Source organism: Abrus precatorius, unplaced genomic scaffold (genome assembly GCF_003935025.1).
Source record: "Abrus precatorius isolate BTA unplaced genomic scaffold, Abrus_2018 Scaffold2, whole genome shotgun sequence".
NCBI classification, from domain to species: Eukaryota; Viridiplantae; Streptophyta; class Magnoliopsida; order Fabales; family Fabaceae; genus Abrus; species Abrus precatorius.
In genome coordinates this window covers 34,408,247-34,425,440 of record NW_020874362.1, presented here as the reverse complement: position 1 = coordinate 34,425,440, position 17,194 = coordinate 34,408,247, and the positions used below count along the sequence as shown (strand labels likewise).

Below are 17,194 nucleotides of genomic sequence, written 5' to 3'. Positions count from 1 at the left end.
CTTAACTTGTAGGACAACTTCTTTTGCTGAGTTTGAAGTGATTGGCCAACGGTGTACTAACTGGTTTAGCCGTCTTCAAGTTGAATCTGTCCAGAATCCGATTCACATACCGTTCCTGCGATAACCACAACCTCTTGGATTTTCGGTCTCGCATGATCTGCGTGCCCAAAATCTGTTTTGCAGGGCCCAGATCTTTCATATCAAAAAACTTTGACAATTCCTTCTTCAAATCACCAATCAGCTTCGCATCCTGTCCCACTATCAACATATCATCTACATACAACAGAAGAATAATGAATTTATCACCTGGAAATGTCTTGACAAATACACAATGATCTGCATCAGTCTTGGCATATCGATGACTCGCCATGAACGAGTCAAATTTCTTATACCACTGTCTTGGAGCCTGTTTCAATCCATACAAGCTCTTCTTCAATCTGCAAACCATATGCTCCTTTCCAGTTTCCTCAAAACCTTCTGGTTGCTCCATGTAGATTTCTTCATCAAGGTCTCCATGAAGAAACGCAGTCTTTACATCTAGCTGTTCAAGCTCCAGATCCAAGCTAGCCACCAATCCGGGTATAACTCGAATAGAGCTCATCTTCACAACTGGAGAGAAGATTTCATCAAAATCTATTCCTCGCTTTTGTCCAAAACCTTTTACAACTAAGCGAGCCTTATACTTCAACAACTTGTCACCATCTTTCTTAAGCTTGAACACCCATTTATTTTTCAAGGCTTTTCTGCCTTTAGGGAGCTTGACCAACTCATAAGTATCATTCTTCACCAAGGAATCCATTTCTTCTTGCATGGCTTTCATCCACTGGGATTTATCCTTGTGAGTCTGAACTTCTTCAAAGTTTTTTGGCTCCCCTTCTTCAGTGATGGTAATATACGTCGAACTAGGGTACTTTGTAGATGGCTGGTGTGGTCTACTTGATTTCCGAGGTTGAGGTGGAGCTTCTGAGTTTTCTTGCTCAACACCTTCATCATCACCATCTTCTATTGCTGGCTCATTATCAACCCTAAGTTCTCCATAACACTTTCCCTCTACTGTGACATTTTTAGGAGGAACAATTGGTGTGAGATCAACCTTACCACCTGGTTCTTTGATTTTTGGTGAAGCAGAATTCGTCATAGTTTCTTGCTCATGGAACACTACATCTCTGCTTCTAATAACTTTCCTATTTTCTGGATCCCATAACCTGTAGCCAAATTCCTCATCTCTGTAGCCCAGAAATATGCAAGGATTGGCTCTATCATCAAGTTTTTGTCTTCGTTCCTTACTCACATGAGCAAAAGCTTTGCATCCAAACACTTTCAAATGAGAGTATTTAACATCATGTCCTGACCATACTCTCTCAGGGATATCAAAGCCCAAAGGAACAGATGGAGATCGGTTAATCAGGAAGCTTGCCGTTAGAACAGCTTCACCCCAGAATGGCTTAGGCAGTTTTGCCATTCTTAACATGCATCTTACTTTCTCCATAATGGTTCTATTGATTCGTTCGGCCACACCATTATGTTGTGGGGTTCCAGGTACCGTTTTCTCATGCCTGATGCCATGCTCAGCACAATAGTTCTTGAATTCATGGGAAGTATATTCACCTCCATTATCCGTGCGAAGACACTTCAAAGGTTTACCAGTCTGTCTCTCCACCATTGCATGAAACCTTTTAAAGCATTGAAAAACCTGGTCCTTCGTTCTTAAGAAGTACACCCACAATTTTCGTGAAGCATCATCAATAAACGTCACGTAATATCTGCTACCACCAAGACTCTCCACTTCCATGGGTCCACATATATCAGAATGAACCATCTTCAAAATATTCTCTTTCAGCTTCGACGTTTTGCTGAAAGAAACTCTATGATACTTGCCAAACAAACAGTGATCACAAGGATTCAGCTTTGTATTTTTGGCAAACGGGATAAGAGACTTTCTTGCCAAAATCTGCAATCCTTTTTCACTTATATGAGCCAATCTTTTGTGCCACAAATTTAGCGAAGCATCATCCTCGACTGCATTCAATCCGCCCTTGATCAGCTTCACTTGAGTTTTATACAACGTTGAATTTACTGTGCCTCTAGCAACCAACAACGATCCTTTGGTAAGCCTCCACTTGCCGTTACCAAAATGGCTGTCGTAATCAGCTAGATCCAAAGCACGCACAGAGATCAAATTCAGACGCAGATCTGGCACATGACGCACATCTTTTAGTGTTATTGTGCATCCTGTATTGGTTTGAATGCACACATCACCAATTCCCACAATATCTGCGATACAGCTATTGCCCATCTTTACTTTACCAAAGTCTCCTGCTTTGTACACAGTAAAGAAGTCCTTGTGAGAAGTTGCATGATAAGATGCTGCTGAGTCAATGACTCATTCATCACATGAGTCTGTAACTTGACACTCTTCTTCTTCTTCAACAGAGAGTACTACCACATCTCCAGTTGTCACAGGGGATGCAGTATTTTCATCGTCATCCGATTTAGAGTTTCGTCGGTCTTTCTTCTCTCTGTTCTTCCAGGCTTTACAGTTTCTTTTGATGTGCCCTTCTTCACCGCAGTGGTAACACTTAAATTTTCTTCTGGGCTGAGACTGTGACTTATCTTTGGATTTGTTACTTCGTCCTCTGCTCTTACTTCTCCCCCTGTTCTCTGTGACAAGGGCATGGGAATTGCTTGCCCCAGAGTCTTTTCTCCTTGTTTCTTCATTAAACATGCTGTCTTTGACTTGAGACAAAGTCAATTTTCCTTCAGGAGCAGAGTTGCTTAATGACACCACCAGAGTCTCCCAGCTATCTGGTAAAGAACTCAAAAGTAACAGCGCCTGCAATTCTTCATCAAGTTTTATCTCCATGGTAACTAGCTGGTTTACTATGTGTTGGAAATCATTCAAGTGTTCTGCAATTGATCTTCCATCCTGATATTTTAAATTCACCAGCTTCCGAATAACGAAAGCTTTATTCTGTGCAGTCTTCCTCTGATACATTTGTTCAATTTTGTTCCACAGAGTCTGGGCATTCGTCTCTGTGGCAACATGGTGGAATATGTTGATATCCACCCACTGCCTAATTAAACTGACGGCCTTCCGGTGTGTCTTTTTCCAATCCTCATCCTTCACGTCTTCTGGCTTTTGATCTCCCTTTTCCACAGGATCATACAAGTCCTTGTAGAAAAGTATGTCCTCCATTTTTGGCTTCCAAATGGAGTAGTTTGTTGCTGTCAGCTTCACCATAGTACCTACGTTCTCCTCCATTTAATTTACACTCGGTAATACAGAGCCCAACTTAAGCTCTGATACCACTTGTTGGGCTCAAATGCGGAATAACTTGGATGTGTAAATTAAAATTCTGACGTAAACTGGCGAGCAACAATTCAGACCTAATAAATAGATCTAGCAGCGCAGCGGTGTAACTTGTAAAGTGTGCACTGGAATACTTCCCAGGAAAGAGAGGTGGATCACAACGAATCACTTCAATACCAAGTCTTTCCTTAGCCAGAACCTTTCCAGTTACAACACTAATACAAATACACACTTCTCCAGCAATCCAACAATCAGCCACGGAAGGATAACAGAAATAATTCTTTTCTGATGTGGAAGATCAGACTAAACTGCAACCACAGAGCATACTAAGAATTATTCTAACTGAATAAAATAAACAGATAAAGAACACCAATATTTAACGTGGAAAACCTCCAATGTGGAAGAAAAACCACGGACAAACTCTGAAAAATATTCCACTATATCTCGAGATATTTACAATATCCTTTCAACACTCTATCACACAAGAGATGTAAAATATAGTGTACCCAGTGAGACCCACTTCCTATTCAAATATTACAAATTTTGTAATACCAAGAAGAAATAGAGATGATATCCACCCCAGTATATTTTTCTCACACTCTTAGGATTTACTCAACACTCTATTTTTCTCTCACTAGAATTCTATCAATGCTTGATAAACACTCTTGCGATGCATCTTCTGATTTCATTCCTCACGGTTATTTATAGCCAAATGGAGTTACTATTTATTTATTAAAATATTATTTATTTGTTTAGGAAGTAAAAAAAATGGCACCGAATCACCGAAATGTGCTGGACATCACATCAACAATGCACAGCCAATAACTTCATGTTCCTCTTTTGGAAAATTATTTACTGTACTAATAAAACTGCAAATGAGGAACCACCTATAGGCTCACCATCAAGTTTAAAAACCAATTGGTTGCAAAAGTTGTTCTCATTGTCAAGCGTTGTTTATCACAGGATCTTTCCACATACGCTCTTCAGGAAAAGAACCTTAAAAGCAGACTGAATTAATTTAGTTGCGTCTTAAATTAATCTGCATGAAGATGGTGCTTGCTCCTTTGACAGCGGTTGACATACCATCTGGCATGCTTCTGTAGAACCATGCCAATTAGAATCTTAAGGCTTGTGAGAATAATGTAGGTCATTGCTGAAAATAACAGAATCCAAAAAAGCCTCCACTGAAGGGGATTGTAAGGAAGGTTGGCAGCAAATACAGGAGTCAGAACTCGAATGACCTAAGAACAAGAAAAATAAAAAAAAGATATTAAATCAGCAGCCATAAAATAGGGAAGAAAAGGGCATTCATGCTTACCACACACGCTAGAGCAAGAGGGACGAATGTAAGTTTCAGTTTGCATATGTAGGGTCTACATAACAAAAACAGCAGCCACTCATGGCATTTGGGGCATTGGTAGTGAATGAAGAAAGAAGACAGAAAGTAGTGAATGAAGAACATGAATATATGTATGTGTGGTTAGTGGCCATGGCATTTGGGGCATTGGTAGATACTTCACTTCGCTCTAACCAAATTCACACTCTGATGACACCTTACAATTATATAGGCTGAGGTCACACAGACATTATAATTACAATAAATAATAACTTTAAATATATTTTTAACATCTTAAAATGTATAATATTTTAATTTAATTTTTGTAAAACTATTTTATAATTTTTTTAGTTAATTGTTAATTATTATTAAATGATAACATAGTTAACTTAAATATTATTGTGTATTAATTTTTATTACGTTATTTTTTATATAAAAATTAGAAGGTGAAAAAAATTAAAATCAATAATTTTAAAAACATAACATTTTAAAAAATATTTTAAAAGAATCAAAATAAATAATAATATATTTTGAAAGGCAAAACATATCTAAAGCAAAATGATATTATTATTATTTTTAAATGTATTTTAAAGGATAGAAAATATAAAATATAATAATTTAAAATTATAAAATTTAATGTGTTCATAATATTATAAAAGTTAATAAAAAATATTATTCAATTAATTAATTAATAATATTTTATAACATAAGATAAACCATCTAATTGAATATATATTGTCTTGTTCCAATCAAATCTCTTCACCTTTCATGTCGTTGTGCTAATTACAACTTTACTTCTTCACTTTTACATCCAAATTTAGACATCCATTTTCTAACCTTCTTATTCTGTTCTGTTTATCTATTATTTTTATCTAAATTAGAGTTGTTGACTAACTCAGTTGAATAAAGTTATTTAAGAAAATATTTTTAATATTTATTTTTTCTACAATATTCTAATAAAATGGAACTAAATTTTCTTTGATATTAAATTTATTTTTATTTTGGTTTTTAATTTTTTTAAAAATTATATTTAAAACAATTTTAAAAAATTAAGAAAAAATAATAATAAAATTTATGTTAATAAATAAATTTTATTTTATAAATTATTTTTATATAAAATAAATTAGAGATAAAGTTTTAAAATTAAAAAATATATTTAAATTAAGACTCACATTTATTAATATGGTATGTCATAATTAAAAATTAAATTCAAATTAAGAAAAAATATTATTGCAACAAATATTAAAAATTAATTTATCTTAAGAAATAAAAATAATTTTAATAAACATACCATATTAAAATGGGACACTTAATATTGAAAAAAATGCACAACTTATCAAAAAAAATAATGACTCACAAAATATTTTAATCCAATAGTAAGATTCATACTTGTAATATAAAGGAAAATTTTAGAAAGTAAATCAAGAGTTATTCCGTAATAAAAATGGAATATATGTTATTGTATTGAACTTAAAATATCATATAAATTTTGTAAAATTGAGAATGTGGTTCCTAAATTATTCAACTATTTTAAGTGAAAGGCATTAAAAAAATTATACTTTTTTTTTATTGAGCATAATGATAAAATTCATGAAATTAAGACAGCGATGTGATGTGCATGGTTTTTCGATTGCTTGAAGGTATGAGCATAGAAATTCAAACAAAGGGATTAAAATAAAAGGGTTATGCTAATTATGTATGTTAACCTGTTAGCTTAAATCAATGTGCTAACTTAGTAGTTGAACTTTTCTTCGGCAATCCTTGCACTTATATTTTTTAAGAGCACCAACGTTAGTGCATTCCGTTGAGACTTATGTAAACACCCTTTACATTATTATCAAAATTTATTTATGTTATTTGCTATGGAATAACACCATTGAGCTTGCTGATACCAATAATGTTATATCTTTCTATATTCTTCGTACTCTCACAATTTAATATATTTTTTCTACACAATTTAATAAATTTTATTAAACAATACTCTAGGAATGTTGATTAAAAAATTATTAAAAATATTAATAACATATTATAAGTGAGTGTAAAAAAATTTTACACTTTGATATAAATTTTTTATTTAACTTGCCTCTAACGAATTATAATTTATTATTATTTTATTTATTAGAGGTAATTTATCTAAAATTTTATATTAAATATAAATTTTTTTAAATTTACATGAATATTTTTTATCATATATTATTATTTAAAATTTAAAAATTATAATATTTCAATAACGCTTATTAGCTAATTCAGTCGATAATGGGTTATACCTGCATCAATTTCCACTTATAGGATCATGGACGGTTAGTTGCGTGCAAGCCACGTCCCAACACTACCAAATACCAATATATGAGGTGCCTTCCACCATGCATTGTATCCTCAACAATAGACCCTCCTCCAAAGACAACTGGCATCCAATTTCCCAATGATAAGAGAGAGAAAAGAAAAGTTATTAAATAGCAAGTCCACCTTCAAGTCTTCGTCTGTCCTTAAAGCAAAAGTTGAACACCACTCTCAACTTGGCTGCAAGTATTGGAGAAAGATGGAAGGCATAAATGACAACGGTTGAAGCCTTGATAATCTGAAGAAGTAGATCACAGTGATGGAGTTGGTAGGAACGCTTCTTCGGGATGCTGTTACTTGTTTGTTTCGTTGTGGTAAAGTCCATTCAGCATATGTTTACAAGATGAAGGAGAATCTAACATCACTGCAAACAAAGTGTGATGCTCTTCAAAACATGAGCAGAGACGTTCAAATAAGAATAGATGAAGCCGAGGCCACATCAGAGAGGCTAAGGACAAATGAAGTAAAGGGTTGGCTGCAAGGAATTCATCATCTCCAAGAGGTATATCCATTTGTCCATTCACTTCTTTGCTCATTTCATTTCATATTAAACTTTAAATACTCCTTTTTCTTATTTTCAAAAATTCACTTCTATGGTTACTTTTTTTACTCATCTAATTGCAACTGTTTTTGTAACATCGAAACAATTTATATAATATTGTTAATTTTTAGATAAATACAAATTAACTATATATATTTTATTTTAACATGTTACAGTAATTGAAATAATAGAAAAAGTAATGAAACAAAAATAAAGCAGAGAGAGTATGAGAAAAAAAATAATTCTTCTTTGCTTAATAATAAAGATATATTTTGAATAATAATATGCATTTTCAGCCTATTTTCATAAAATTTAATTCATAAAAAATAAATAATAAAGTTACAATTGTGTACATTTAAAATTTGAATAGCTAAACAACAGAAATGATAACAAAATATTATTCAATTGATAAAAATTATATGCATGAACAGTTAAAAAATTATAATATCAGTGAAGATTCATCTTCTTCGTTCAATTCAAATAAATAGATTGAGGAGTGAAAACATTTGTTATCATAAGGATATTGTATTCAATGACAAGGTAAAACTTTGAGAGTGATGAAATTTAGAACTTTATTAAGTAAAAAAATGCCACAATAATAAATAATTGAAATTACTTCTTTTAGTTCTTTATAAGACAAAATTTAGAAGACTTTACTGATTTTTATCATAAGTCAATTTAATAATTTTATGAAGTATTTATTATTTTTTTTTAAATAAAATTAAAAAAATATTAATTAGAACCAATTAAAATAAATGTTAATAATAGGGATAGGTTCAATAATATGTAAAAAAACTTAAATTTATAATATTTTTATACAATCAAGAAATTAATTAAATTATTTTTATTAATTTATATAATTTAATTAATAGTGTCTTATAAAGATAATGATAGAAAATAAAATTTGATTATTATTTATTATATAAATTTATCGTTGGTTATGGAAAATCTAAGACATTGTAACAAATATATAAAAAGTTGAATTGACAACTCTTTATTAGACGTTGATATTACAATAAAATTTCAAACCATTATTAAATATAATCAATTCCTAAAAATCTAACTATTTTATATTATAAATTTTATTTATTTATTTATTTTAAGATGAGTATATTTTTTTAATATAATTACTTGACTTTTTTATGTCTTATGAACTTTTACGATAAATTAAATCAATATTTTTTATTAGTAAAAAGAAAAATCAATGTTTTTTTAATAAATTATCTAATTAAATGAGATTTTTAATACAACATAAGCCAGATTGGTAAACATCAATCATTGAAAAAATATAGAGATTTTTGTTTGAAGCAAAATAGTTCATAAAATAATTTGATTCAATCCATCGTTATTGAGTAATAAATTCAACAAACTTTTAACTAATTATAACTCAACATCTAAAAGAATCTTTCAAAGAATTTTAATAATCATTGAAAGAAAAAAAAATGGTAGTCCAAAATTAGGATTTTATGAATAAAGTTTTTGATATCCACACATCAATTATAATATAATGTTTAGATAAACTCTTAAATAAAGTTAAAGTTATTTTTCAACGATATTTAATATCTTTAAAACAAAAAAAAATAACTTGATAAAAAATAAATATAAGAATATTAAATAAATAAAAGGTAAAGAATGATATCAAAACCATTTGTTTATCTTATTTGCAATGGAATAAAACCATTTGGCTTGATGGTATCAAAACCTTTATTCAATGAATTGATGCCACCCGGTGGAAGTCTCTTTAGTACCAATATATGAGGTGGCTTCCACCATGCATTGGATCCTCAATTCAAGGGATCAACCACACACTGTTATATATAAATGAAGAAACCCATTTGATTATACCTCAGTGTACCTCTTGTAGTGTTGGTCAGTGTACCTCAGTGACCTGTTTTTTTTTTCTTTCTATGATTGACAACTTGGACAATTACTGAATCTATATGATATTGGGCATCTGAAATTTAGTCCCTTGAATGCTTGTTAGATATCTTCAATCGTTACAAATAACGTGGTCTTAAAATGTTATTTTTAAAAATTATAAGTAGGTTTTGTTAAATAAATTTTGAAATGAATATTTTAATATAGTGGTGAGAGACTGAATTTTAATCGATTTTAGTAAAATTTAGTTATTACAGTTGTGACTACCGTATCTGTAACATTTAGTGATCAAATTTTGTGATTCATTCGATAGTTACAATTTATTGACTAAATTTGTAGTTATTACTTTGTCAATTGCAGTTAATGATCAAATTTGTGAATATTAAATTAATTATATTTTTGTGATTGAATTTGTAACTGATTGAAATTTAGCAATTGACATGGTGATTGCAATTTTTGGTTGTCAATTGATTGCTAAATTAATTTTTTTAGGTTATAAAAAATATTAAGAGAAATAATATTTTAGATAATATACGAGGATGAAAATTAAAGGCGTTATCCAATAAACACAGAAAATATACAGATAATTTCTTTAAAATACGAGAATATCAATATTCTATACCAAAATCTTATCTATTGTCATATTTCTAAAGGTTCGATTGTCTACTTATTTTTTTCTAATGTAAACATATTTTTATTTCCTATGATTGTGATAATTTTTTTTTATTATTTTGATCGTCGTAAAATTTTAAATTTTTTAAAAATTATCATTATAATCAATGCATTATAAGTATGTTTTTTTGTCCATAACTATTTTTAAATGACATATAAAGTGATTGTTGTGATATATATATATATATATATATATATATATATATACTACATGAAAGTAATTAGATGAATGATTTAAAAATTTTAAATATATAAGAATTAAAATGAATTTAGTAATATTTTTAAGAATTAAAAGTATATTTTTATATTTTCTTAATACTACTAGGTAGTTTGAAATAGAGTGACATTGTATTTTCTAAAATTACTAACGATAGACCCTCCGGAAAAGACAACCCGCATCCAATTTCTGAATGATGAGAGAGAGAAAAGAAAAAGTAATTAAATAGCAAGTCCACCTCTGTCTTTGTCTTTTAAGCAAAAGTTGAACACCATTTTCAACTTGGCTGGAAGTATTGGAGAAAAGATGGAAGGCATAAATGACAACGGTTGAAGCCTTGATGATCTGAAGAAGTAGATCACAGTGATGGAGTTGGTAGGAACGCTTTGGGATGCTGCTACTTGTTTGTTCCGTTGTGGTAAAGTCCATGCAGCATATGTTTACAAGATGGAGGAGAATCTAACATCACTGCAAATGAAGTTTGATGCTCTTCAAAACTTGAGCAGAGACGTTCAAATAAGAATAGATGAAGCTGAGGCCACATCAGAGAGGCTAAGGACAAATGAAGTTAATGGTTGGCTGCAAACAATTCATCATCTTCAAGAGGTAGGTCCATTTGTCCATTCAATTCTTTGCTCATTTCATTTCATATTAAACTTTAAATACCCCTTTTTCTTATTTTCAAAAATTCACTTCTATGGTTACTTTTTCTTCTCACCTAATTGCAACTATTTGTAAATAATAGAAAAAGTAATGAAACAAAAATAAAGCAGAGTATGAGAAAAAAAATTTCTTCTTTGCTTAATAATAAAGATATATTTTGAAAAATCATATGCATTTCAGCCTGTTTTCATAAAATTTAATTCATAAAAAATAAACAATAAAGTTACAACTGTATACATTTAAAATTTGAATAGTTAAGCAATAGAAATGCTAACAAATAATTATTCAATTGATAAAAATTATATGCATGAACAGTTAAAAAATTATAATATTAGTCAAGATTCATCCACTTTGTTCAATTCAAATAAATAGATTGAGGGATGAAAACATTTGTTATCTTAAACATATTGTATTCAATGACAAGGTGAAACTTTAAGAGTGATAAAATTTAGAAATTTGTTAAGTAAAAGAATGCCACAATAACAAATAATTGAAATTACTTCTTTTAAGTTTTTTATAAGACAAAATTTAGAAGACTTTACTGATTTTTATCATAAGTCAATTTAATAATTTTTATGGAGTATTTATTATTATTTTTTTGTAAATAAATTTAATAAAAATATTAATTAGAACCAGTTAAAATAAATGTTGATAGTAAAGATAGGTTCAATAATATTTAAAAAAATATAATATTTTTATACAATCAAAAAATTAATTAAATTATTTTTATTAATTTATATAATTTAATTAATAGTGTCTTATAAAAAGAATGATAGAAAATAAAATTTGGTTATGGAAAATCTAAGGCATTATAACAAATATATAAAAAGTTAAATTCACAACTCTTTGTTAGACGTTGATCTTACAATAAAATTTTAAACCATTATTAAATATAATCAATTCCTAAAAATCTAACTACTTTATATTATAAATTTCATTTATTTTTTTTAAATGAGTATATTTTTTAATACAATCACTTGACCTTTTTATGTCTTATGAACTTTTACGTTAAATCAAATCAATATTTTTATATTAGTAAAAAGAAAAATCAATATTTTTTAATAAATTATCTAATTAATTGGGATTTTTAATACAATTTAAGCCAGATTAGTAAACATTACTTAACGTGTTGGACATATACTTAACTACAATTTTGAAAAGAAAAGAAAAGGTGCAATTAATTCATTTTGAATTCATAAACTAAAATATAAAATAAAATTTGTGAATAGTCATGTACTCTAATTTGTATCTCTCTTTATCAACCAATGCTTCGTTTTCTGCATTCTTTTATTGCTTCTTCAAGCTTCTTCCAGCGCTCTAAGCTGTCTATCTACTTTTCCTTAAGCAAAATTTGAGTTTCTTCCAATTTCTTTAGGTCTCTTTCAAGTTCTCAATGTCCTCTCCATTCTCTATTTCTTTTTTTTTTTCCTTCTTCTTTTGTTTTGTTGCATCTTATTTCTCTCATCATGGTCCCTCTCTTCTCTTCTTAGCTTCTCTTAACCTTTACACCCTCCCACTAAAAGTTTATTTGAGAATGGATATGAGACACTAATTAATATTCAATATATGATTTCTTTTTATATGCTATAGCTTTTAAAAGAATAGAGATATATAAGGAAAAAAAATAGTATTTTTTTCCCTTTAAGTTTAAGGTTAATTTAGTTTTCATTCTTTATTTTTTTAATTTAAATCAGTCCTCTAATTTTTATTTATGTAGTAAGCTATTTCTTTTTGTTATAAAAATGTTAAATTTTTTTTAAAATTTTGTTAAACACTAAGTTTCTTTATGGAATAATGAACCAGGTCACGATGACCCATCAAATTTTTTATATTAGATTTTTGTTTGAAGCAAAATGGCTCATAAAATAATTTGATTCAATCCATTGTTTTAACTAATATATTCAACAAAGTTTTAACTAATCATAACTCAACATCTGAAAGAATCTTTCGAAGAATTTTAATAATCATTGAAAGAAGAAAAAAAATGGTAGTCCAAAATTAGGATTTTATGCATAAATTTTTTGATGCCCACAAATCAATTATAATATAATGTTTAGAAAAACTCTCAATTAAATTGAAAGTTATTTTTCAACGATATTTAATATCCTTAAAAAAATTGATAAAAAATAAATATAAGAATATTAAATTAAATAAAAAGTAAAGAACGATATCAAAATTAACCTTAACCTTTAAGAATAAAAATATTATTTTTTTGTAAACAAAAGTAATTCTTTGTATTAGAACAATTAACACATTATTTGATTTGTCCATATAATTTAAGAATTTTTTATACACTCACCAAGTACAGAAGTCTATGTGTGATTTGCCAATTTCAATCCTCGAAAATGTGTAAAGATTGTTTTTAAAATATTACGATGTTGTTAGAAAAATGAGTAAATGCTTTAAATTATAAAATGTAATCAACACATTATACGTTGGCGATGGATAGATAAAGAGATTTAAATCTCTCAATAATTGTGTTAGAGATTAAAAGGCAAATAAAACAATAAATAATTTTTTTAAAAAATATATTAATCATGATTCACGCTTATCCGCATGTTCTTGCAGGAGGAAATGACGGAAATTAATAGAGTTCATCAAAAAATTTCCAATAATAAATGTCTGAGTGGTTGTTGCCCAAAGAATTGTGTGTTAAGATACAAGTCTGGAAAAAGAATCGTTCATATGCTCAAATATGTGAATGAACTGTTGACTAGAGGGGAACATTTTGGTAGCGTCCATATTGCTTATAAACTACCACCTAAGCCAGTCGATGAAATGCCCTCTGTTGAGACTGTGGGCTTGGATTTGATGCTCAATCAAGTTTGGAATAGTATTGAAGATGAAAATATAGGCATCATTGGTTTGTATGGAATGGGTGGAGCGGGAAAAACCACTCTTATGAAAAGAATTCATAATGAATTTGGAAAACGGAACCTCCACTTTGATGTAGTGTTGTGGGTCGTAGTTTCTAGAGATTGTGATATCAATAGGATTATGAATGATATTCGAAACAGGTTACAGATTGATGACAACTTTTGGAACAGAAGTAGTCAAGATCAAAAAGTGGCAAGGATTTATCAAGTCCTGAAGCAAAAGAAATTTGTATTCATGGTAGACGATCTGTGGAAAAGTTTGGAACTAGAAATGGTGGGAGTGCCACTTCCGAAGGAAACTAATAACCAATCAAAAGTATTGTTCACCACACGGTTTGAGGATGTGTGTGCTAAAATGCAAGCTGAGAAGAAACTCAAGGTGGAATGTCTATCAGAGCAAGAAGCATTTAATTTGTTTTGTAAAAAAGTAGGTGAAGACACATGGAAGTGTCATGGAGAAATTGAAAAGCTAGCACGGGAGATGGCTAAAGAATGTGGAGGATTGCCATTAGCACTTATTACAGTGGGAAGTGCCATGGCTGGAGTGAGAAGTGTTGAAGCATGGAGGCAGGCCACAAGTGATCTAAGGAGTTCTTGTTGGGTAGGTCCCGTTTTGGAAGAGAAAGTGTTTGGTGTTCTCAAGTTCAGTTACGACAAACTCCCAGACGAAACACACCGAAAGTGCTCCTTATACTGTGCATTATATCCAGAAGATTTTGAAATTAAAGTTGATGATCTTGTTTATCGATGGATAGGAGAGGGATTTCTTGATAAAGATAAGACAAAGAAGAGTATATATGACATGCATGTGCAAGGAAAATCTATTGTTGAAAAACTAAAGCTTTCATGTCTGTTGGAGGGCGTTGTTGAAGATGATTTTTATGACTCACCTTCCATTAAGATGCATGATGTGATCAGAGATATGGCATTATGGTTATTCCGTGATCAAGATGTAAATAAAGACAGAGTCATTGTTGATGGAGAAGCATTAGCAATAAAATCAGAAACGAATGTTGAAAGATTAAATGCTGTAGAGAGGATTTCAATTATAAATGCTGGAGAAAGTTGGCGAGTGCCATTGTGTCCAAATCTCATCACTTTATGTATAAGGAAAAACATTAATCAGTATTCAAATCTCCAATTTATGTCGAAACTGAAAGTCTTGGATCTGTCAAGAATCCGAATTAAGCATCTTCCCTCGGAAATTGGCAAGTTAAACAACTTGGAATTCCTTGATCTGTCAAGGACAAGCATACAAGAAAGGTTTCCAATTGAGCTGAAGAATTTGGAAAATTTAAGGGTCTTGCTCATGGAAGATGTTGAATTTGATCTTCAAATAATTCCTTTGGAAGTGATAGAAAGTTTGGTGCGATTGAGAGTGTTTAGATTTGTATATTATCGGAAACTTGAATACTTTGAGGAAGAGAAAACATTCTTAGAGAAGTTGGAGTCCTTACCGAAGTTGGAGGAACTGTGGATCGAGTTATCAACCTTAGCTGGCATTCATAAACTACTTCACTCCACCAAATTGCGGAATTGCTCAACATTATATTATCTTAATGGAATCGAGGACCAAGTTGAAATGGCGTCGATATTTGAATCTTTGTCGGCAATGAAGAATCTAGAATATCTGCGTTTCTACCGAATTAATATAGTGGAAGGTTCGTCCATCTCTGGCCCATGCCCTCTTCACAACCTTGGAAGGGTGACTGTTGGTAAATGCAAATCAATAACTCATTTGACATGGCTGAGGTATGCTCCGCTTCTTGAGTATCTTAATGTTTGGCATTGTGATTCCATTGAAGAAGTGGTGAAGGAAGATGGTGGGGCGGATAGAGAGGAGGCTGATAGTCATATATTTTCAAATCTTACACATCTTCGCCTTTATGGCCTGCCGAAGCTAGAGAGCATTTACAAGAGAGCATTGGCTTTTCCTTTCCTAAAATTCATCTCTGTAAATCATTGCCGAAAGCTGAGGAAGCTTCCTTTGAATTCCAACTCTGCCAAGGACACATTGATTGCAATCTATGGAGAAGATGAGTGGTGGAACAATTTAGAGTGGGAAGACAGAGCTCTTAAAGACCAATTCCAATCAAAACGTCGATTCTGAGAGTGCCAGATACTATGTCGATTTCTTTGTTACTAACGCTTCTAATGATTTTCAGTTATATCAAAAGCTGTTTGGTGGGAGATTTTCTCATGATTTCTTGGTTCTTCGTTATCTCTCTTTTTTATTGAAAGAAAACACATTTTTTTCTTCTTGAGATTAGATTGTCTGGGAGAGAAGTGAGATTTATATTTTATTTTTTTATGTTCAATGTTTATAAGATTGCTATGTTGCTATGTCTTCATCATGCTCTTTATATTTAATATTCTTTATTTGTAACTTATAAGTGATGTCATTAGTCTTTATTTAAAAAAAAAAAGTACTGAAATGCATGACTTTTATATTCCTCTATTTTCATTATGGGAACATAAAATTTGATTAATAAAATATCATTACTTAAGACCATAACGTATAACAAATTATTATTAAAAAAATGAGTTCCTAAATGAACAGAATTGAGAAACAAGAGCGTAAACAAATCAGTTAAAACAGCAAAAATGACAAATAATTTGCTAACTGAAACTACCAGCAATTTTCGAATGAATAACATCCAATTTAAAAAGAAAATAAAATAAAGTTTTCCCCCTCCTTATTGAAAACCTGAAGGTTAATTACACAAGCTTATATTTGTGCAAATACAACAAATAATATGCTCTAGTTTAAAAAGAAAATAATCTTCTACTTCTTATTTAATCTATATCAATACTGGTTAGCATCAATTAATATAAATAAGAACAACGTCATATTAAGTGAGAATAAATTTTGAGAAAAATAATTTTGTATAATTAAATTAAAATTAAATATAAATTGTACATAACTTTTTTATATTTAAATTCTCATAATCATTAAATAAAGATTATGTTCATCGGATGTATTTAAGTGATGACATTTTATTATTGTAAGAATAAGAACAATAAATAGAAGTAGTTAAATTTTATTAAATGATCAAATTTAAATAAAAATTACATGAGTTTTAAATAGTCATATAACTACTAACTTTTAATTTTAACATTCATATATAAGTATATGGTTAAGATTTAAAATAATAATTACACTCACTGAATATATTTATTAAATCTTAAAAATACTTTAATTAAAATTGTAAAATTCTATTATATGGTGAATAAAACAAATAAGTTTTTGATAAAGGTAATATATATTTTTAGTCATTATAAAGATTATTAAATTTATTTTTTTAATCTTCCAAGAAAAATGGTTGATTGATACAAATTCTAAAATTTTTAAAAATAGTTT

General features: G+C 29.8%; 1 protein-coding gene across 3 annotated transcripts; it reads left to right on the top strand.

The window, feature by feature from the left end:
- Positions 1–7,104: 7,104 nt before the first annotated feature.
- Positions 7,105–16,288, top strand: LOC113857414 (probable disease resistance protein At5g63020). 3 transcript variants are annotated; one of them, XM_027489274.1, is made up of 3 exons: positions 7,105–7,488; positions 10,559–10,900; positions 13,526–16,173. In XM_027489274.1, the coding sequence occupies exons 2-3, from the start codon at positions 10,661–10,663 to the stop codon at positions 15,941–15,943; spliced, it is 2,658 nt and encodes an 885-aa protein (XP_027345075.1). In that variant the 5' UTR covers positions 7,105–7,488; positions 10,559–10,660; the 3' UTR covers positions 15,944–16,173. The 3 variants fall into 3 exon arrangements, with proteins under 3 accessions (XP_027345075.1, XP_027345073.1, XP_027345074.1); XM_027489272.1 differs by having other exon boundaries at positions 7,125–7,488; positions 10,466–10,900; positions 13,526–16,288; XM_027489273.1 differs by having other exon boundaries at positions 7,130–7,488; positions 10,553–10,900; positions 13,526–16,288.
- Positions 16,289–17,194: the final 906 nt, after the last annotated feature.